General features: G+C 35.1%; 2 protein-coding genes across 2 annotated transcripts in view; one reads left to right on the top strand and one right to left on the bottom strand.

Annotated features, from left to right (window-relative positions):
* Positions 1-52: 52 nt before the first annotated feature.
* On the top strand, positions 53-25,065 carry LOC143356041 (tachykinin-like peptides receptor 86C). Its single transcript, XM_076791387.1, has 9 exons — positions 53-636; positions 1,358-1,701; positions 13,671-13,884; positions 21,281-21,415; positions 21,943-22,023; positions 23,486-23,636; positions 23,776-23,972; positions 24,593-24,720; positions 24,944-25,065. Exons 2-9 carry the CDS (start codon positions 1,407-1,409, stop codon positions 25,063-25,065), a joined length of 1,323 nt encoding a protein of 440 aa, XP_076647502.1. The 5' UTR covers positions 53-636; positions 1,358-1,406.
* The window catches only part of Tsp26a (Tetraspanin 26A), a 30,621-nt gene continuing 30,522 nt past the window's right edge, over positions 24,970-25,068 (bottom strand). The window contains exon 10 of the transcript XR_013082609.1: positions 24,970-25,068. The gene's annotated coding sequence lies outside the window, so the exon portion shown is untranslated.

The raw sequence follows: 25,068 nt of genomic DNA, 5'->3' as shown, positions 1-25,068 counted from the left end.
GTTGAAATGTGAACAATGGTAATATTAACGCAGTTTAATTTGGATTTATTAACATTGTTAAAAGAAGAAATCTATTTTCAATTGACACATGTTTCTTGCAAATTACGCAGGCAATTTTGTCTACAATTTGTTGCAGAAATGGTGCAAGTCGAAACAGTTAACCATTGGATAATGAGGAATTAAGTAAAATTTCTCTAAAATAATTTATGCAATTTCACGTTAAAATTATATTACAATTATTTCATTCAGTTTCGACTAAACCCTTGAGACGAGGTGTTAAACCAAACGGACGAACATTGGATTTAAATCACTTTTCCATTAAACGGCTCGTTTCGCAAAAAGTGGAATTATTACTTTTAATTTTAAAGTGCGCTGATAATGGTACCGACTGTGCAAATATTCGTGGTTTTTCGGATCAATTGCCACGAAAGCAAAGCCAAGCATAGGAAACTGTTGACACGCATTTTCCATTTATCCTTCGCCATAAAATTATTCCTCTCGCCGTTGATACCATAGCGCGCTGTGTATTTCAATTTCACCGACGAACAAACGCGAATAAAGTTGGCAAAATTTAGGGAGAATTCGCAGTGGTGCGTGGAGAGAGGATATCGTCCGATCGAGTACTGCTGTCTCATGGTGCGTTTCGGCTAAATGAACGAATGCTCGTTTGGCCCCCGCTCCGACAACTAGAGAAATTGAAACAATAAACGAATGCTACGCCAGCCGAATGTTCAACTCAATATATAGTTTTGACATATACAGTGAATTTTGCGTTTAACGGCAATGGAAACAAGTGATTTTTAAGAATTTTTTCCGAAACAACTACTGGACATATGGGACTAGACCTTTTCGCTATGTAACGCCTTTCTTGAAACTATGTTTTTTTAAACTGACGTGCACGATTAATAAAAATATATAGTTGATCATTTGTCACATATTACATAAATTTATTATATATTATATAAATTTAACTAATCGGCCGAAAAACGTAAACTTTTCTTCCGAGTCCTAGAACTTTTTTAACGTTTTATATTCTTCTTTCAAAATAGGTTCAATCACAGCATAAAGTAGGGTAAGGGAGCCAATTACTGTTCCTATATTAATTATACTTATTTTTAAAGCATAATGAATATTAAAATGAGATATATAATATAAGAAAATTCAACATCTCTTATTTTATTATGCAATAAATAATAAGGAGAATTTAACTAAAAAAAAAAAAATAATGAAAAATACTTTTACTTCAGTACTATCTGTTTACATCCCAAAAGTAAAAAATTCTTAAAAATCACTTGTCTTCAGTGTCGTTACACTGAGAAGTACAGTAACACGATGTTTGATCTAAACGCACCATTAGGGAGAGATAAATTTTTCTACGGAAGCTGTGGAAGTCGTTCTTCGCAAATATGGACAATCAGACGTTGCATGGCGTGTACAATTGCAGTGCGACGATACTCGGACTGAATATTAGGTTTTTGTTAATGTTCAACGACACCGAGCTATTGAGGGTACTGGAGAGTATCATCGACAGTTCAACACAACGTGATGTTTTCTACAACGAGTTCGCGGATTGTGTGTCTCATTTTCAAGAGCGACCGTACGACCTACCCTGGTGGCAGAAACTGGTCTGGAGTCTCCTATTCGCGGTGATGCTGCTGATAGCGACAGGAGGAAATATAATTGTCATTTGGATTGTACTCGGTAAGGTTCACCGGCTGTTCCACCATTAGCACTTCTGACTTTGTCAGCCTTCTTCTACCGGGAGCGCATTAACTGTCGTAGTTTTTATATTAACTGTAGTAATCAATTCGCGTAAATATCTGAAAAGAATTGTTGTTCAATACGATACTATTGCTTTCTTGTCACTCAAATGCCGCGGTTTCTCAGTGAACGTATTCTGTTTCATGGTGGACGTGAGTTTTCCAAAAATACAGTCAGACTTTTGTCAAAGATATATGTTACAGTGGACCCGAAAAGTATTTGATCACTGAACACCCGATTTTCGGAAAATTATCTATAATTAAACTGTGATAATTTTAATAAAGAAATAAATAACAAAAATGAAATAAATTAACAATAAATTCGCAGTCCACTAATAAACGTAACATCAAGGCACAAACTTATTTGTGAATAATACCGTAAAAATGTTATACACGTATTTTGCTTAGAATTAATGATTTTTCGGAATTTATGGATTGTTTTTATCCGTAGAAAACAGAAAATAACATAAAACTAACTTTTCAATTTTGTTTTATTTACCGACTCACGTTTGATTTTCAGACAAATCATTTATAGCTTATTCGAATGATTTAATCTAGTAAATTTCGTTAGAAGGAGGAAGAGTTAATAGTTTCGTGAAAAAATCAGCTATAGGAATATTCTAATATGGATAAATGAGGAAATGAATTTTTTGTAGAGGAATTATGCGTAGGTAAAGATTACTTTTGCAGAGGTAATTAAATATTTAAATGAAGAAGTTCGTTTTTAGATGGTACCGGGTGAAGACGAATTTAAAATTTTAATCTGGATCAGAGATATACTACCACGTTGGAGAATGTAACACAAAGTGTGCAAATGAGTACGAACATGAAGAACAGTATTAAAATTTAATACAGAATTCGTGGATATTTAAATTGACATAACCTTCGTTGTTATTCGTAACCAATAATACGAAAATTTTAAGAATATCGTTACAAAATATTAATTTCTGGAAAATATACGTTTTTGATTCACTTTAAAATAGAGAATTTATTAATCCTCGCACGTGCTGTCGCAAATTCATTAAAATTACCGAAAATAAGGTACGGAGAATATTTTTGGCATCATGTTTGAAAGATATAGTAGGATAATTTTCATAACAATGTGGTGTAGTAAACGATTCGTAACCAATTTGTCGTAACAAAATAACACGTTTAATATTCAAGAGAAACACTGAATATTTTCAGTGCCGTATGCAACGGACAGATATGCAAGGCAAATAGATTCTGGTCAGCGTAATACATTTATTGTCCCATAAAACTAATCGGAAACCCCACATTTTGATTAGCAATTATTTAGATTAATCATCCACGCGTCACCAGCTGCCATTCAAATATCGCGATGAGGTATTTTCTGCTTGAATAAACTGCGACTAGAGGACAAAGTATGGATTTTTTCGCCTATTTCTTTTTATTACACCGGGACTAATGAACGACGGGATCATATTTTGCCTTGCTTTACTTTATAAAGATGCGAAATGCAAAGGCGCAGCCGTAGCTTCAAAATTGAACATAATTTTCGATTAACTGCACTGTGATTTATAAAACAAATTGCTTTGTGATTGTTTTATGGATGGCCAAATGTGTATGTAATGGAAAAATGGTGAACTGTTCATTTTCTGTACAATACAGTGCGGATTGTTGCATTTCTGACAAAGATGAATAGCTGCAATTTAAAAAAGTAGAAAGATCACGATTTACTGCGATTATTAGGGAAGAAAGATTTCCCTAAGTGCCACCTGCTCCTTATAACAGATAAAGGAAATTTTTATTTTGCACAAAGATCTGCAGTGACGTACAACCGTCACCTTTCTAGGGAGAAAGATGTTAATGAAATTGAATGCTAGATAGTAACATATGAGTCGTTCAATGCCAAAATGGTGCGAGTCAGAACAGTTAATCATTGCGCAATAAGGAGTTAGATAAAAGTTCTATGAAACACAATTATTTTACTTAAGAATTAAACTCTTGAAATGTGACGTTATATAGACAAATATTGACTTACACGATTTTTGCATTTAACAGTTTACACTGGACAGAAATAGCAATGTAACAATTGAGCCCTCCATTTGCAAAATCAAATTTAACTCCATGCAGTCGAGAAAACTTTTTAATTTATAAAATTTCTTTTGATTTATGTCATTCTGGAAAATAAATGAATTCTAAATGGAAAAAGTTTAACTATAAAATGTAAGACAACTGGAATGATGGTTAATCGATAAAACCGTATTACTTGTATTATGAAATTTGTAGAACCGTCATCGCAGTAACTGACGTAGCATTTTTGGACAGTGATGTATTTAAATTGTATCCCAGTTCCGCCATCTTCATGCAAAAGATTCTCGGAAATTGAATTTTAGCTGTTTGTTACCGAATGGTGTATCGCACTGGAAAAGTTTTATGAATATGCAATGACATTCACGCGTCCGCAACGTTCTCAATTGAAAATCATAAAGAAAAATCAGTGGTTCCTTCAAACATGCCAATGACTTAAAATATTCTATTTTATAGAATAATGTGTGGTACGTAACATAAAACATAATTTTCTTTTCCTTTAATCATAATTATCCATGATTAAAGGAATCATTAACCTTTTAACTTTCCGCTGGAGCTAAATCGATCTCCAATTATTTATGACATTTACAAACAAGAAACATATTTAAAATACGTATGCTGTAACAATGTCTGGTAAGTAGATTATTGTACAGACGCAGCGATGTGCATGGTTCACATTATAACATCGAGAACTTTCTATTTATGCAGTATGCGAAACTTTAGTAATTAATAGAGAATTTACCCGGTAAATGAATTCGGCGTTAGTTCGGAACTTGATTTGCTGGGAAGCTGACATAAAATCTGCAAAATAAGTATTGAATTCTGAATTTCGTCGATCAACATAGAAATTCAAAGTTAAATTTCCGACATAAAATTTCAATATAATGTTAACAACCACTTGCTACTTGGACGGAGCGCTTTCACCGGTCGCCAAGTAATTATTCAAATTAGGTGAATGAACTGGAACAAGGAAACATATATAATGCAAGAAACAGTCGTAGAACGCGAAGTTGGAAGTTAGCATAACATCGACAAGAAGCTTCCAATATCAAAGGGACGTCTTACAAACAGAATTTGCTGGCCTTTCTTTGCCGTCGAACGACATGTTGTTATAAATGATTTATTACCTCCATCATCGATATAAAAAATGCGTCTGCTCTGCTGTAATTTGTACCTATTTTATTTAATTAGAAAAAGTCGTGTGTGTACAGGGTGTTAGACTATAGGTGGCAGAAAATTTAAGGGGTGATTCTCCAAGACAATATAAGATGAAAAAAATTGCGATTTCGGCTTCATTTTTTAGTTATTATCAATTAAAAATCCGCCTAAAATGCGGCAACCCGACCAACAGAGATGGACGTTGCTTATGTCATAAAGGCGCGCGACAGTCACGTATCAAAGGCGGTTTTCGCTCGCACTCAATAGTTCAACTTTGACGTCACACATTTTAGCCGATAATTAGGCTAGAACCGAAAATTCCTGTGGAATGTCCCAATCAAACGGCCGCATTCCTGTCGAGTTTCTGTCAGGTGTTTTTTTTTTGTTGTCGTGCGCCTAAAAAATAAAGCCGAAATCAAGATTTTGTTACTCTTTATTTTCGTCTCATATTGTCATGGACAGCCACCCCTTAAATTTTCTCCCACCTGTGGTCGAACACCCTGTATAAAGTTTTATGTATTCGTGTGTCCTGCCTCTACTAACGCAGGAAGCTAATATTGTCCACAGTTATAAAATAGTTTGACTAATGTTGCCTCATTTACAGGGAGAATTAAATTTTAATTTAAAAAAAATGTGTGTCATGGCGGCTTTAAAATGGTGGTTTTAAACTGTACGGTTTCCCTACAGAGCAAGTTCTCACATTTCCACGCACTACGTTGATACATTTAAAGGGTTTCGGCCATTCATTAGCAAAATTAATGTTCCAAATGTTTCACATTTATATTCGAAACGTTCTACCCCGAATGATTGAAAGCAACGTATTTGCGCTAATTGGAAGAGAACTAAATTGAGATCTCACGAGCCGAAACTCGTTCCGCCGTAGCCGCGCTCTGATTGGTCCGTGTTTCTCGTTAATAACTCGGGAACAAAGCCGCGGAGAAGGTTTTCGCAAAGGGAAAAGTTACTTCGAATGGCGTCAGGAATCAACCTTTTCAGGGAAGCGCAACATTTTTGGGACAGCCTGTATAACAGTTTCTTACCAAATTCAAGAATCCGAAACGGTTTCAGACGCAGTTACAAAGTAACGCCGAAATATATTAGAATCTATTAGAATAAATAGAATACATTAGAATAAATCAGAATATACGAACCGACTATATTAACATGCACGATACACCCCTCTTTTCGTTTGTAATAGTGAAACTGGTCAATATAAAATCAGTTTCGCTTGAAAATTAAGGTGGATTGATGCAAGGTAAAATTAAAATATGCTTGGTAACAAACGTGCACAAGTTGTAAATGAAATTCCGTTGACATCAATTTAACACGTGCACCGTGATAACGAACCGATTCAAAAGCAACATACACACTAACTGCTCCTTCTCACTTTTCGTAGAACGCGATAACGACGACGCCAATGCTAAATTTTCATTAATTAAATGCAGTTTTGTACATGGGAGCTCAACCATTATATGTAATATAACGTTCTAATTATGTGCTCGGTTCGTTCCATTTACGATTTTCTTGTGTGCTCGTACAATTGAACTTGGGCCCCCTAATTGGGATGTAATTTTCTATCGGCAATTTCGTTGGTGGTTATATGCATGCATAACCAATAAAGCAATCTTCTCAGGTATAACCCTTAATAACACAATAAAGTTCTCTAATCCGCTTGATTAAACGTGCAGAAAGATAAATCCTGAGAGTAATCGAACGGAATTTCTATACGTAAGGTGGTATTTATCAAAAATAAGAGAGAGAGAGAGAGAGAGAGAGAGAGAGAGAGAGAGAGAGAGAGAGAGAGAGAGAGAGAGTAGTGACAAAACTTTGTTCAATTATTTTTCTATGAAACTTTCACCAACGTACTTGCGACGTTTTTCCGATTAAAATGAAACCAAATACGATCTAATTCGGACGATATTTACTCGTTTCATTGACGATACAGGAGAACCTCTATTATCTGTACTAATTAATTACAATGCTAAATAAAATCTTCGCTGATTCGTACAATAAATCTGATTTCAGACTGAACTGTTCAGATGCGGAACACGTATTCGGATAATGGCGAATTTAAACGTCATCGGTTCGGATAATCGAGGGTCCACAAAATGATCGATAGAACAAGCAAAGTTTGGTTTCATTTTAATCACAAAAGCGCCACAAATACGTTGGTAAAAGCTTCATAGAAAAATAGTTTTTTTTTATTATAGAAAATCTCATATGAGATTTATTTCAACATGGCGAAGAATACAATACAAAGATTACAAACGAGATTGAGATTCGTTTTATTCGAACAGGTTTCAAATACTGTAATAAATATTTCTATCTCGAAATACGTTTACTTTGTACAAGTTCCAAGTACGCAATTAAAAATTGCAATTTAAACGCAACGATGAAATAGCTCAGGCAATATAGGATTAAACCTTCTGAAATCAATGGTATTGGAAATCAACGCGGCTTTCCATTGCAGCGCTTTAAGGATTAGTTCCGACAGGTTTTACTAGTATCCTTTGATATCAAAGATGGCTGAATAGGTAACTCGAGCACCATCGATTTAATTACAAGAGATGCGTTATGAGAGAAATTTCAAAGCTTTTTGAGCTTGCCAGACAACTGGGGAATCTTCGTAAACTGTCGCTTTCTGCGCCTACATTCGAATATTAATTCTTTTTCAAATTCCGAATTAATTAATTAAATTGCTACTGCGTTTGGATTACATTGGTTAACATGTCGTTGCACCAACTAAAAGGTGAGATTGAAATGATTTGCGACGGAAACTTTTGAACTATCGAGCGAGGCTTACGGTAACGGGCCCATGTGTTAATTATGAGCTTTTGAACGGCACAAACGATTCTCGAAGAAGAAAACGTGAAGGGCAAAAGCGTCGGAGATTCTTGGACAGCCTTAGGAGACCATAATCCGTAGAATCGCTTTGAACTGTTGCTGCATCGTATACGACGGCATTCCGCCTCAGAAGAGGCAATCTACTTTGACGTTGATTGCAGTTGATTTCCGAAATTTGTTTAATGAGCTGCAGCTTCGTCTCCTTCGTATGGCAGATTACATCTAGTGTTCTAAATAGAATCAAATACGTTTGCTACCAGCGTTTGTGTCGACTACAACCTGTATACTTCTATGCAGAGCCGCCCCTAGAGATTGCGGGGCCCGGGGCAAGCCCGGTCCTGAAAAAAATACATATACGGTGATTTCTCTATATATGTCGCCAAGGCCTGGATGATAAACTTCGCGGAATTATCCCCACTACCGCGGGGTATAACCGAGGAGTGTAAACATAACACGTTATGTGACGCTAGCAAGACTCGTGTTGTTGACATATATCGAGAATTCACTCTGCCTCTAATATTAAAAATACCTGATTAAAAATTGGTCCAGAAAGTACTTTCGTTTTAACATTGCTTATCTAAGTAGAAAATAAAACATTAATATTATCAAATATAATGCATATTTAAATTGTCATGAACTGTTAAAATTTAAAAATGTTGAGTTACCCTCAACATAGAAGTGCAAAAGGTTACGAACCGTAATTAACTTTCATCGATTAATTGCTGATTTAGAATACAGTAAATATAAAATGAATTTCCAGAACTTAGTTTTCAAATTCCACAGCCTCCACTTCACTGTTTATAGTGAAAGTACATTGTATGAGAAATTTTCTGGAATAGTTCTTTCACATGATCGAATAAATTTATATCACGAAAGCAAAGGTAAATATTTGCCTTCCATCTTGTACCTTTGAATGCTTGCGTAACCAGGATTTATGGATCGTCGCATGGGGAGATGTGAGAGCGTGGCACACGAATGTTAGAAATTTTACTCTAGATTAAGATTTGCACGAAAGAGCTACGATAAGCAGTGGATTTTATGCATTTTATTTTCGACCTATTACATATAATACGAAAGAAAATCACAATATCTATTTCACTCCAGTTCGTTGAAATTCCTTGTAAAGAATCAATTTTCAAACAAAAGCCTAGCTACGCTAAATTCTTATCATTTTTAAATAAAGAATTGACGTTTGCAAATTACAAATGCACATTTAACTGTAGGCAACGTTGTTCGTTACACGATTAAACAATAAATTTTCGTAATTTGTGTAATTACTCAAAGAATTTGACTTGAATTCAGTTCAAATGAAATTGCTGAAATTAATTTGATTTAAAAACGAATGCTCGACGAAAAAACACTTCCTCCGGTCTTCATACTACATTAACAACGTGGATATTACTCGCGATGAAGCGACACGTAACATGCCAAAAAGTTGATATTAATTATGGAGCATTATGCCTGATTTCGCACGAAACAGCTGATTCGTCCGTGGCCTTGGGTAGCCTGCGATGAACCGTTCCTCGTTTCCTTTAATTATCAATTCTCGATAATGCGAAACAGATCCTCAATTCTTCGGACCAGTAACTGCACTCTTCGCTGCACGAACAGCTGAATGGAATTACCTTTTTCTTGCGGATTGGATGAGAACAGTGCATGGAGTGCCCTCGGGCTTTCGTCTATAGCTCCGCTGTAAAATAAGAAGAGTGAAACCTTCACAAGCAGGATTAATTGTATCGTTTCTTTTAATTGGTTCATATAGTTAAGGCACTGAGGTCCGCTCGACCCTTCTGGACGTCCGAGGATGTGCTAGGATCTTCCCTCTTGGGCATTTTCCGGTTAAACGGATTATCTGAGCCAAATAGCGGAACTTGCTGGTCCGTAATTGTCATATCGCAACTTTCCGGTTTCCCAACTTTCTTTTCAATTAAAGAAGACTTTTTGACGTCTTGGACCGTAGTGGAAGATCGGGTTCTTGAAACTATACTTGCCGAGTCACTGACCAATAATAATTGATCGGGGAGTTTTCGATGAATCACCTGGCCAATGAACGAACACTTAAGCTGCATATTTGCTATTTCTCTAAGAAGGCTGTGTCAATGTTGCTTAATGTTCCCTAAAAATATCTTTTTCTTTTAGTCCATTTTATTAGGTTTACATACTTAATTGCAACAACCTAATACATAGGGTAAAGGACCAAATTACTCTGAGGGTACCAATTACTGTGCCTATATTAATTATACTTATTTTTAAAGCATAAAGAATATTGGAAAAGAGATATTAAATTCCTTTCATTAAAATCAGTTAATGTTATATATCTCTTTTTTAATATTCAGTATGCTTTCAAAGTAAGTGTAATTAATGTAGGCACGGTAATTGGTACCCCCACAGCAATAGAGTCCCTTACCCTATACCTGAGACACACGTGTACACGTATATACGTAAATATATGTGAAGTAAGCAGTGGTGGATCTGGGCATGGGCTTTATGGGTAGCAGCCCAGGGCCCCCTTCGAGGTCCAAAAAGAGATTAAAACAATTTAAATTGAGAACGTAAGAAAAGGTAAATTATATAAAAATTTTTGGTACTTGAGTTAGTTTGGGTTAATTGTTATTAAATTGTCATGAACTGTTAAAATTTAAAAATCTTGAGTTACCCTCAACATACAGAAGTGCAAATGGTTACGAACCGAAAACAATTTCAATTGAGAACGTAAGAAAAAGTAAATTATATACAAGTTTTTGGTGCTCGAGTTAGTTTGGGTTAATTGGGTAGGCCCCCAAACAGTGTTAACTCGGGGCCCCAAAGTTAACGGTCCGCCGCTAACGTACAGATTCATAAAGTTATCTATGTATAGGTGCTCGGAGATGCGTCGCATTGTTGATTGAGAGACGCACCTTTATCCGCGTGGTAACCGAATTTACCCATCAACGTGTTTCACCATCCCCTCTTTTAATCAAGCGTGAGCGTATCGCATAAAACAAATCGACAATTCCACAATTCTGCTCGCTGATGGCTTTCGAGTGTGAACGGGTACTTATTTCATTGTTCCGCCAATCAATTAAAATCTCCGATCGATGACCATTAATCCGCGACACAAACAGGATATAACGCGTGAGACACGTTCCGTGTTGTCTGAGCTGTATCCATTTCAAAATACATTAAAGCTTTAACTCATACATTACACTGAGTCGAAAGAACGTTGCAGCAATGTGCATTTTTTTTACATAGTGTACATATTTTTGTAAATATTTTTGTTTCTACGTATTTTTTACTTTTTTGGGAGGGGAATAGAACTTCGAACTGATATAAAATATATAACAAATATTGTTTCAATATTACGTGTTGATCTGATTAGAATTGTTCTTAATAATACGGTATTTTTCTGCTGTGGATCACCCTGTATATCGCTAATGTCTTTGCGCAACATTCTACCTGCCGTTTCCATAGCGACTGGACAGTGTACCGAATTGTATTGAAGTACATTGAAGACAAGCTATATGCTCGATGAATGGCGAGGAGCCTTTTATTGCGTCAAGGTCTCACTTATTCTCAGTATGCACGTGTACGATCGTGAAATATACTTGATAGCAAAATCGTCAAGAATTTGCACGAAGTCTCTTTGAAGGGTCAAATACCTCTGGTAAAATAAAAAGAAAAATTTTTAAAAGATGGTATTGAAACAAAAGTTCCTTATGTAAATCAACTACATTTATTACTTTCTGGTTTTCCAGTGTTATGATAATCAAGTTGTTTGCTCTCTAGTATTTGAAACGTGCACTCCCATCATGATCGAATTGTTTGATCAAACTTTGTTCTATTCAGCTTGTTCTATCTCGTTATGAAGAAGAGACTTCAGTAGTATGCATGCGAGAATAAATTTCATATTTTGCAATTTGCTAGTCGCGGATATATTAACTGATTTTAATGAAAAAATTAAATTAGTATTCTGACATCGACTTCATGGAACTTTTACTACACAGACAAACGCTTGTTCCGTCAGAACACGTTTTATAGAAATTCTCAAGGATAATATTTCTTTTCATAAAAATTCCAAAGGTACAGAATATCTTCTTGTACGTAACTGCTTATTTCGATCTCTGGAATTATTATTTCTTACGCATCGGAAGATATAGACTTACTATTGTACATATGTAGGTACTTTTATACTCTTTGCATAATATGGACATTTTTATTCTCTCCATATTACAACATATTACAAAATTGTTCTAGCATGCTCCTCAGGGTCTATTCCTTTTCTCCCAAGTAATCTTTCCATAGCAATTTTTCGTGAGCTCCGGGCAATATGCTTGCCATTGCGAATCGCGTGAGACAACTCCGAATAAACGTATCATATTATAATATCTAATAAAATTGTAGCAAAACGTTATTGGAAATTTAACTATCGCGCGTAAAGAATTGTGGGAAAAGCATCGCACGCTAAAATACCTGCACGGTACTAGAAGCTCATAAATTCCCCGTCAGTTTTTTATTTGTAACCAATGCTTTTAACAATAGTTATTGCAGGGCAGCCATTGCTTCAACAGGAATACAAATTATTGGAAAGCAATTTTTTAATCGATGGTGCAACGTCAGATCCAGGATGCCGAGGGACTTCATCCTCTTTTATTATAATAAACAATTATTTTGCAATTATTTCAACCTTCCGAGAAGAAATATTTCATTATTAGAGTGTGGATCATTATGCAAAGTAGAAGTTGTCCTAGTCAATTGTAAGAAACAGAAGTTGAATGAAAATACGTTTCCTCTTTTAATGATTTTAATAAGTTGAAAATAATATAGCAACATCATTAAATTCTTCTGATGTCTCTACAGTTTTACGTTTGACCAATACATTTTTAACGTAAACACATAACACAACATTCACAACACATAACACAAGTTTTATACATAACATTCGCAATCATATTGGCAACGTCAGGTCCAAGTATTTAATTCTTGAAGTTGCAAATATAATATTATTTTTGCCAGAACTGAAGATTCTTTTATATAGGGTCTGTCTTCGTAAGAAACATTTTTTCCCAGAATTTAAATCTTTGATGTAGGGTTTGAGGGAAGTATTTTGAATATTTTCAAAAATCCTCGCCCACAAAGAATTAAAGATTAGGATCATAATTATGTATTAACTTTGAAGCTTGAAGAGAAAGATTCACCAATGAATACATATTAATGAATTTTATTACAATTATACTGCGTTGATCTGGAGGTGAAATGTAATCTGGGAGGATTGATAATTATTATTTACATTATAAATATTGAATGACCTGTTTCATCATCTGAACACCTGAATTTATGACCAATTCTAATGTCCGAACAGAAGAATTCGACACGCGATCGAAACGTTCTATTCAGTATTTTTTTAAATTATTATTATATTTTATTTAGTACATTCTATTCTATTCTATTTAATAGAGGTATTCTATTTAATACTTTCTATTTTAAACAATTGACAACTTTTTAAGATGTAAACGAGGTTACTCGAGGGAGTGACCTTGAAAATATATATCAAGGTCAAGGTCACGGGCTCTCCTAAAGTAAAGTAAGTTTGCCAAAATTTATTACAAATAAAGAGGTTCTATTCACTCTGACGATTAGTCGTTGATAACAAAGAAATTACATTTCATGTGAGCTTGTTAGAAGAATTTAATGATCATAGTTCGAAGTTTTGACTATACTGCATTATACTGCATTAGCCGAAGAGCGAACAAAGGCTTGTCATTTTGATAAAGACAAGTAGCTGAAACTTATCCCTGTGTCTTCTCGGAAAACATCACTCCAGATCTGCACAGTATGTACATGCCTCAGCATAATATTAATTAATGAACACCATTCCAGCTCACCGACGAATGCGCACTGTTACCAATTACTTCCTAGTCAATCTATCCGTGGCTGATCTAATGATGTCCTTGCTGAACTGCGCTTTGAACTTCACCGTTCTGCTGAACTCCCACTGGCCATTCGGCACTATGTACTGCACGATTCATAATTTTATTTCCTACATGACCGTCGCCTCGAGCGTATTTACGCTGGTCGGTATCACCTTCGACAGGTAAGTACCGTTCACTAATCAAAATGCAAAAGTAATCGGCTAAAGTTCCGAAAATCGGTCAAATCCCATTCGGCTGAAATATGGTAAATAGGTTCATTTTGAATTCTCCCCTATTTAATTAATCCTTGCACCCGCCCCACCCCAAACCTATTCCAGACCTAACAAAAATTTACCGGTAAGGTAGAAAATGATACTAATATGATAACAACATTTTTTTCGAGTCGTCAAAAATCCTTTTGGGAAACATTTTTTTAATGCAAAATGAGGCTATGTGCAAAATTTGAGCTCAATCCAATTTGTCCGATTTTCGGAAGTTCAGTAAAGTAGTCTTATGTTTGTTATGTTCTTTGATAGGTAAGTATCGTTGACTTGCGAAAATGCAAAAGAATCAAATTCTTACACTTCTGAAAACCATACTGAGACAATACTGAAATCTGCACTTCAAAAATAAACAGATTGACTGAATTGTATGACATAATTGATCTAGAACTTTAATATAATGTTTTGTAAACCAGGCCTTGAGTGATTTTCCAAACGTACGCAATTAATTTCAACAAAAATTTGATTGAAAAGGAAGGACAACAAGGTCCGAAACATACTTCTTTTAATAGATTCATTGAACGTCCGGTACACATGTTTCTATAAAACGAATTACAAGAACAATTCATCCAAGAAGCATGCTGGGTTCAGTGTAGCAGGCAGGGTGCTGATTACTTGTCATTTCCATACTATGCTCTAGTTCCAATGGCTTTCTTCAAGCGCGAGTTTCTAGCTTTACGAAATGTGCATATTCAGTGTAATATACAATTTCGCTGAAAAGAACTTCCTCAGACGTTAACAGTGAAATTACATAAATTTATGTGCTGGAGACAACGGTAACTTTGGAATTGCAGTTGTTGCTACTGAAAACGAAGTTCCCACGTTGCTGCCAAGAACGATAAAACAACTTAAAGCACCTGAATGCAGCTTAACTTTTCTATCTTCTTCAGCAAATCGCATTATCAAATCATGTCAATCTGCTTAGTCCTCAAAACTATCTTTCACTTTATTCACACTATTATTGAAACTGTTTTACTGAATTGATAACATACTTTGCCATACTAAAGCGTACGATCGTAATAATTAGACTGTGCATCTTTATGCAAAATAAAAATTGTTCCCATCAATTGCAGGTATTAATAAATTATGAGAAAAAATACCGCGTAAAAAGAGACTCGAATTGATATACAGTATGGGCTATAGATATTTCAAATGTGAAGCTCGATAGTGAAATGTAACTGTACATACACTGCAAGTAAATTTGCATTCGAAAATGTATTTTCAATTTTTATTAAAAAATTGCATATTGAATTGTTCGATTCTATTGCACCCGTGCGTGCCTAATTTCGAAAATGCAAACCACGATTTGCAGATGAATAAAAATGTAGCGTCTGGAACCGATGACGTCGAATCTGACACAAGATGAACTGCATACTCTGTATTTATCAGGCGACGCGGTTCGAGCAACCAAGTGTCAATCACGCGTTTGGATTTGTTTTAGAAATTCGATTTTCGTAGAATAGTAGAATAACATTTATTGAGAGAATAACAGAGTAATAGAATAAAATTTGTCAGTAGAATAATAGAATAAAATTTATCAGTAGAATAATACAATAAAATTTATTAATAGAATAATAGAATAAATTTTATTAACCCTACGCTCCCAAGGGGGGAAGCTCCTTGAACCCATAGGTTGGAAAACTTTAAATTAGTACTATTTTCCTTGGGTGAAAAATTCTCAAAAAATTATTTATTGTCGTTTGTACATTTAAGTTCAATATAAAATATAAAGCGTAATTTTTTTAGGAGAAATGAGTAAAGTATAGTATGGGTTCGAGGTGCCCCCTCCCTTGGGAATCCGCGTGACAGCTCGAGGCTTGGGAGTGCTAGGGTTAATAGAATAACGGAATAATAGAGCAAAATTTATTAACAGAATAATAGAATAATAGAGTAGGAGAATAATACGATAGCATTAAATTAAATGACACTTCTCAAAGAAAATAGCTCCCACTATCCGTTTAGCTCCCACTATCTGTTTCAGTATAACTACAGTTCATTGGGACAGCCACAATGTTCTATTAGTTGCATACTTTAGTATAAGAACAGCAGCTGGGAGTTCGTCGCTTGTTTCTTATTGATCTTCTTCGTACCACTTTTCAGTCTCTTACGCGGAATTTAATCAAGTTTTCAATCCGAGGATTGTCCTCAACGGGAATACAGATTCTAATCTTCTGAAAATATCGCTCTTGTGGGAAACTGTGCTTTTCAATTTAATTACAGTTTCAACTCATAATAGCAATTCTAGTTTCGGCCTTACTTGCAGTGGTAGTTTTAGTCATAATTTTATATTTATGTGTGAGGTACTGAAACGATAAATTTTATTCTTAACAACCACTCTGTCAAACGAAGTAGATGGTATTCACACAATTCCAAAAAATACTTTTCCGGATGTTCAAACTTCCGAATTTATAGGCGAAATTATACGGCAAAAACTTTCCAATCTGTCGACACTCGGAGTTTCAGACATAGGTACCATAATGAAATTCCAGCGTTAACGAATGAAACCCACACCGGAGTAATTAAACAGTGGCCAAGAATAATAGACGTTTAGGTCGATGGGTCCTTTTTTAGTAAATCGGTAGCGTGGTAGAAATTCAACTCGTACTTTATTTGTTGATGCTTCGTTCGATAAAAATTACTATAATAGTTTGGCTACTCTAGGCCTGTCCAACTTCTTCTTCGTCGCGGGCCACACGGTCCCCATCATCAATCTTTCCGTTCCCCAGCAGGGTCGTTCTTGCATTATAATATACGATAGGAACAGTGTCGCCAGATGAGGGGAGGGAGCAAGAATGAAGGGGAAAAAGTGGGTGAACGTCATTTCTCATTTTATCACAATGAAGAAATGAGAGAACGGGCCAAATGTGGCCGGCGGGCCGCAGGTTGGACAGGCCTGACCTACTCTATGGACCCCTAGAAAGATGGTCTTATATATTGTAGCCAGACTGCAAATATTTATGCAAAAGTTGCAAGACATATGGTTCAAACAAATAAGCACAACGAGACTCTTTCACTTATAAAATTTTCAATTAAATGTACTATTTCAATTTAATTAAATGACGAGGCAGAGATTGCGACCTCTGAGATAAAGGGCACAAGAAACAAGAACAAATTAATTAGATGTTTTCCTCAGAGATTTTTTCTATCTATTTCTTCAATCTTCGTAAGACCATAAAATGTCATTCTCGAAGATGAAAAATAAATTTTTCTGAATTTTTGGGGACTTCGAAATCCGCTTTATTGTGTAAAGCAAATGTTCAAACCTGCACATTTTCAGATATTGCGTCGCAGTCACACGACTGTGCGACCTAAACGATCAACCCAGATACCTGCGCCATTCTGCAACAGTTACTATAGAAAAGCATAGCGCGCACCGCAATTATTGTAATTGAGGGACGATTATTCGACGGAGGCACTTTTAGCCCAACCATTCGAGCTTCCATTTACAAAATCAAAATTTGTATCGTTACACTTTCGACATCCTAACAATCACTTTTGAAGCGAAACAAAAATCTATTCGAATTAACTTTTTGCGAACTAAAGGCAAATCAATTAATCTCGTAAGATACAGGACGTAACTTTGTAAAAATTTCTTGGATATCTCGGTGCGATTAATTTTAGTGGTAAAAGGTGAAATTTTAGTTGCTTGCGGTATTCGAAAATTATGAGGCAGGCATTTGGGACGTCGCGTAAAGTACATCATGCTTCGAGTTCATGAAAATTCATGACATAGCGTTCGGGTAGTGGTTTGTATCAGGTGGAGTGTCGTCCACCATATCTGCCCTATTGATCAGGAAGTAATGACGAATTAATGTTGGCTATGCAGACAATGCGAAAGAAAGCTCTTAAGCTGCTCGAGGATTGTCTGCATTTTCTTCCGCGGAGGGCTTTAGAGCATCCCCATTTATTTTTCAAAGCGCACAAACCCTGAAGATTAAATCCTCTTTAGACAGTACGGGAACTGCAAACGGACGGTAGACGTCGTTACGTCGAATTATGCTTCGGAGTTGGTTGTGGTCAACGAGATTGTACAGACAATGAGTTTTCCTTGCGAATCAAGTTAATCCTTATAGATCGCACGAGTTTGGTAATTAAGGGGTTAATCAAACGTTAACTGGACTGTGTATCCTACAACTGTATAGTTGTCTTTGTTTACATTGGGAGTCTAAGTAGTCGTGTCGCACACTCGATTTGCTCCACGAGCGACTTTACGTAACTATTTCCCTGTATCTCGAACGATCAGCGAACAAACACTACCAACATCTATTAGGGGGTTTGCAACTCTGCAAGCCTAATAAAATGGGGTAAATCTAACCTTTTCTTCCGCATATAAAGCTACTGTGAGAAAAAGATTTTTTTTAGGGAACATTAAGCAACATTTTAGCTTTATTTTCATATTTTTTTTGTCATGTAAAATTACAAAAGAGTTGTATAACATTATCTAACTGTTGTATTATGGTTAGTAAAAGTAGAAGTCTGAAGCTTTAAAATTAGGATTATTATTGTACCGTTTGTTTGAATTGTCATTGTTCAAACATCGACAATTTTTCGAGAGTGAGAAATTTATTGTTCAAATATTTTTTGGATCCACTGTGTTAGTGAAGAGGTATTTGACGCACCGTTAGTATAAGAAACGTTCATGTGAATGAGCAGTAAGTAAAATATTATCAACGAGAACTTAATTGTAATTATGGGTTTCGTATAGAGGAGAGAAGTTACATTGATTGGCCGCACAGTGAATCTACCAGATTTGCATTCCATTGAAAATTTACGAGGCTTCTGCAAGGCCAGATTAGATAGTATAGTGTAGTATAGTCAGTGAACCACTGCAAGTAAATCGACAGAAGCTTGTATAGTGTCGGGGCAAAGCGATTTGGACAGATAGCCAAAAATTAATCGACTTTACGTAGAAGCGTGTGCAACAATTCATTGAGGCCAAATCAGGACACACTCCATGTTCGCTCCATTGTGGCGAGTGACCACGAGAATTTTCCATTAGGGCAACCAAAGATTTTTGTTTCGCTTTTTCTAAAAATATTATTTTTCGAGGAAAATACTATGTATTTGGTTTCCGTTCGAAATTGCGAACTTGACAGCGGAAAATATCAAGTGACGGACAACCTCATTTTCACCTGAACGCCGGTAGTCGAATGTCAAACGAAGGCAAAGGCCGTAACCATGTCAAAGGTTTATAAACACAAATACGCTCTACTACATACGGTATTACAAGAAACAATTTTACCAAATTTACCGAGACCGTTGAATTCCAACAAAATTCAAACACAACCTCGAATTAGGAATCTAGGGGGTGAAAACCCTATTTTTGCTAATATCTCGGGAACTAGAGGGTCTAGGACAATAATATTTTTCAAAGTGTGTTTTCTATCAAGTAATGCAATCACACAAAAAAGATTTCAGAAAAAAATTTCTGAAATATTGTTTAAACAAATAATTTTTTCTGAAATCTTTTGATACGAATACAAAACGAATAAAAATAGGGTTTTCACCCCCAACTTTGAGGGATATTTTCACCCCCTAGATATGGGTCATCGCAGACAAAAAAAAATATGTGTGAAATATTTTTCAACAAACTATATCCTGTACAAATTTTATAAATTACGTAAATTAGTTACACGCAAATACCATTAGTTCCGATATCCAAACGGCAGAAACTTGTTCAAGTGCCTATATATTTTCCAAAACTGTGGAAAACAACGATCCATCAAGGACGAATAGCTCGTAGAATTGTTCGAACTAATTAAGGCACGGATGCCGAGTACGGGTCGCGCTGATTGTCAGGGGTGTCTCGTTGGGGGCCAGGATTTGTGACAGCATTGTTCCGTGAATCGGAATCGAAATCGGTGCACGCGATAACTGTGACACTTGCATAGCGTTTCGTTTCCAGGACAGTTGTCACGTTCTTCGAGAGTTTTTGCGAAGAGTACCAGCTATCACCGCGCGGCGAAGCAACTGAGTTTACATTGCGAGAAGTGTGTTAGCCGACGGTAAACAGTTAAAGAAGACAAACACCGCGGCAGTTTACGATTTTCTACGTGACACAATAGCAAATTAAGATTGCACGTGCGACTAGAATTTAAAAAAAGAAATGAAAGTCAGCTGTTTATATTGAATAGTAGTTTATTTCAATCTCTACTTTTTCATAATCGCATTTTTAATATTTCGCCAAGAACCACACTCTTCTAACTTGTATGCTAATCAGCCTCAGAGATCGAAGAACTTCAGGACTTGGAATCGGGGCCATGGATCCATTCGAAACTTTACTTATTAATTTTTTGTAGCAAATGATATTTCAATATTCGCGAACGTACTACGTAGAGTCGCATCTTTTTTTGCCATGCGTGATTATTAAACTGCAAAATTACAAAGACACTAGACAAATTTAAGGTTATTGTTAAGTTACATTCGGCTTATTAAATATGTTAAATGAGGAAATACATTTTCACTCGTTTTCCTATAATAAACTATGTCTAAGTTTTATTTTGCATAAAGACCTGCAGTCCAATGCAGCTTAAAATTTGCAGCCATAAGTATACTCCAAGTACAATCCAACTACAAAATAAAAGTCTAAAAACAATTTTCGAAATCGAAATTGACTGCATCTGGGTTGAGCAGGGTCCCATCATACAGAAGTATGCAGATTAGCATTCTAATTAGAAAGTTTAAGAAATTAAAATCGTGTCCGAGAAACACAGCGTTTTAATTAAGTGCATATAGCGTCTCCGTTGCCAATAGGTATTGTTTCACGTAGTTAAGGAGTGATTCAAGAACCTTATAATTCCAATTTCAAGGAAAATTCTTTCACCATTCCAGAGAAATCAGAAGAATGCAAATTCCGTCGTAGCATCGAACAATGCGTATAAAACAAACTAAATTGCCTTCAATATTTCAAGCAATCTGACATTTATAACTTTTTTCTATGATTACGTTCACGTTAAAATACTTTCTAATAATAGCATACTTTCTACCAAGTATAATAATTGAACAATGTCACAATGTTATAATCGTTATTATTAGACTGTGGTCATATCATTTTCATCTCATTAAAATTATTAGGAGAAGAAATATAGAGAAGAGATATTTTTTGACCTGAGCGTAATTGACACAGACGGTTTTCATTCTGCACAAAAATTCGCAGTCTGATTCCATTAAGAAGAAATTGCTTACTAAGTCTTTAATAATACATAGTGACGTAGTCGAGTACAAATTTTAAACAAATCGTACTACGTAATATCATTTTCAAAAATTGTTTTCGGCGAAAGCGAACTTCTGATTACAGGTACATGGCCATCATGACGCCTCTGAGGCATCGTATATCCCGCAAAGTATCAGTGCTATCTATGATTGTAATATGGACAATCGCTTCGGCAGTGGCTTTCCCGTGCCTCGTATATTCAACAACGAAATCGTGGAGGTAGTCACAGTCATAAATTATTTCTAGTCATATTTTTGCCGAAGCCTGTTAAAAGCTTGTGTAAGTTTCTTAAATTAGTTGCAAGGAAGCGTCACGTTTAATTGTTTCATACATTTAATTGTTTCATCATAAAATGATCCCTTTCCGTATCTATTATCCCAGACATTTTTTATGTTTTATTGCAAAGAATTTTGTACATTGCATTATTATTTCACATGAAAAATACATATTTTATAAATGCGTTTTTACTAATCCGAAGGTGGTGAGATGAAATCGTTGATTATTGTGTGCTTTGATATATTTTTATCTGCACGACAATACGGGCTCAATGGATTTTTGTATTGTTTATATGTTATAGTTATATATTTTAATGGCTGATATATTTACTAAAATTATCCACATGTTTACTTTTGAAGTTTCTTTTAAATGTCTTCATCTCACTATCGGAGATAATAAAATCTACTACATATTAATTTCACGTTACCATAAATATAGTAAATCGCAAAAATCTCGCATCTTAATTACAGTTATTCGAATGGAAAGTCTAGAATTGTATGTTTCTTATCGTGGCCAGACGGAGATTATGTGTACAGCAAAACCGAGTATTCGTAAGTATTTATTTGCAGTAGAATATTGACATTTAAATGCCAGTGACAAAACAATGTCAAGCAGAGGCAAACATATATCGCATCCTCGCTGCAAAAATGGCGCAGTTCAAAGAAGTACATATGTTTTTCCAAGAGAAAGTACAAACGGTTTCTCCGAACATAATTAGTCAGTGTTTTGTTAATATGATTTATGTACAAGAAGAGTACTGGTCATAAAACAGATTCAACTGTGCTTTTTCTTAATTTGTACTTGTTAATCCTGGAACACCATCCTAGTTAGGAGAGAACTAATGATATACTGCATTTGTAGGACATGGCTCCACATAATTCAGGAAGCACGACATAACCACATACTCTCCGCTGAAAACATTATGAAGACGAATGAGATTTTCATTTGGTCGACGAGTGTCTCTCGAAAATTGTATTTTTTGGGTTGAGTCACTTTTGCAGCGAGGCGAGCAAGTATTAATATTTATTGCTAGATCTTTTTACGAAATAGAAAATTTCTAAGTTGATCGTATGAAGCACATAATATTTAATTTTTTCTTCTCTTGAACTCTTGTAGAGTTTTCATAGTTTTCTATTACAAGCATTGATTTGTCACTACTCATTACCAAAAAACTTGTTTACATACAGGAATTTTTATAAATAGTTCATTAACAATTAAAACTAAAATTTGGTCGATAGCTTGCAAAGGAAATTCGCGAGAATATATTATATTTTAATTCACTTTCTCGTAAACCTGTTTGCATATAAAAATTCTTTACTGAAAAATATACAAACTACACGTTTGATATTTTTCGTCCGACTTTTCATCGAAGCATGTGGAACAATAGGAACAATAGCCTATCGTTTTGCTAGCAGAAACGACCTACGTGCGAAACAACCACGCCAAGACGACTGAATCGCAGGATTACTGTATGCAAACTAGCTTATGTTCATGTACATTACTGTATACGCTGTGTCGGTAAATGTGAAGAATATAATAATTTTATTATTGTTGGTAGAGCCGAAAAGGGGCTGATTCTACATAAAAAAAAGTCGAAAATGTAGAATGAAATATGTTCATGTGAGGATTTGTTTTCGAGAAAATCGAGTTTAAAGATCAGTCGGGATCGCGACGCATATGCTAAGCACGCATATGCTTCAGTATATGCAGGAAGTAGAATTGGTTGGTCATGATCAGACGCGTCGGACGATTCCTATCGAATAGCACGCGTATTCGGTGCATTTTTGTCGAGATGAAAGCCTCGTATGAACAAAATTTATTCTATCATTTCGATTTATTTTTTTATGTAGAAACATCCCTTTCTCAATTTTTTTTTACTTTAAGTGTCTTTATAATTTTAATAATTGTGGGATAAAAAATCTGAAATCTGTCATTTGACCGGTGGTAAAATAGGTTTAGTATTAATTCGCTTGATCTCTTCGTAGCTTTATCGCGGAATGCTTTTTGTTCTAGATACAATCTAATATTCCTTTTTGTAACATATTTGATCCCCATGTCACTAATGGTGACATGCTACGCGCTAATGGGCCGAAAATTATGGGTCACAAAATCTATAGGGGAAATCACGCAGTACCAGATGAACTCGATGAAATCTAAACGCAAGGTAGGAAGATCCAAAAGGGCTTTATTTTTATTAATTCTTATTTTTTTCTTTATACATAAATAACTACAATTAAAATTAATAGTTCAGATTTCAAGTTGAAACTCTGTAGGACAAGTGTCTATCTACACATTTTTTACAGGTTGTCAAGATGTTCATCACAGTGGTTGCAATATTTGCAATTTGTTGGTTGCCTTATCAAGCAATTTTTATTTTTATGTATCATTACAATCAAATTACGCATAGTACGTACGTCCAGCATATTTACTTAGGTTTCTACTGGCTTGCTATGTCAAACGCCATGGTAAACCCCATTATCTACTACTGGATGAATATTAGGTGAGTTTGTTTATGTTGAATCTATGTTGTAAGCTCTGTTACCTAGTTACTCTAATAAAGCAATTTGCTTTGCATTTAAATACATACGATTACTATTAAAGTTTAATTATCTTTGACGCTGTTAAAATCGAATTAAATTGTTAAACATCTTTTAAATAAGTCATACAATTTTAAAAAGGTGTATTCGAAAGAATTGAATTTTCATTTGACGAAAATGTTTACTGTTTCAAATTGTATGGAAAAATATAAAAATACGTATGAACGTGGTTTACTACAAACCTGAAAATTGAGAAAATTGGAATATTTGGATCAACAAAATTTTCTTTTAAAGCATAATGATGATCGTAGTAGCAATTTTCCGTGCCTTCATTAAATATTTAATCAATTGATAGAAAATTGATGGTAACTAATAACTAACGTATATTATTCTGATAGGTGAACTGTTCCAGTTTTCAATTATTACGTGTTCATTGTTTAATTGCACACATTATCCATGCACACGTTATCTCATTACTTGATAGTTATCGAACGCAAAATTACTCTACTTACCATACATATTTAAAAAACATATCTTCCATCGAGCTTCGATGTAATCAATATTGGTGAATTTGTTGTTATAGGTTTCGAGTGTATTTTCAACTTGTACTTCGTAAATTCTGTTGCCTAATGACTCAAACAAATATTGTCAACCAGCACCTGCAACAATTTGTGGACTGTCCACGGTCTGAGATTATCCCTTATAACTCGAGTGAGTAATACGACTTGTATAATTATTAAAATCAATTAGTTATGAGTTATATGTCACATATTTATTTCTCTACATTTAATTTATTAATTTAAATGTTTGAAGTTTTAATTTGATGTAAAATAAAACAGGAATTTACCTATAAGTTCATTAATGACAATAGTTACAAAGCTTTATTTGCAAACTATCATCTACATCAATTTAATTCACGAAAAATTACTTTCAGAACGAATCAAAACATCCTCGATGCGGTGGAAACACAGTACGGTCGACAGTCAAGTGCGAAATTTTCGATCACGATCGACTATTGATAAAAACCGCTCCTCTCAAGACGCCACCACCGTCTAAACC

This window comes from Halictus rubicundus, chromosome 8, assembly GCF_050948215.1.
Source record: "Halictus rubicundus isolate RS-2024b chromosome 8, iyHalRubi1_principal, whole genome shotgun sequence".
Lineage (NCBI taxonomy): Eukaryota > Metazoa > Arthropoda > Insecta > Hymenoptera > Halictidae > Halictus > Halictus rubicundus.
The sequence above is the reverse complement of the archived record's forward strand: the minus strand, read 5'-3'. Positions and strand labels throughout refer to the sequence as shown.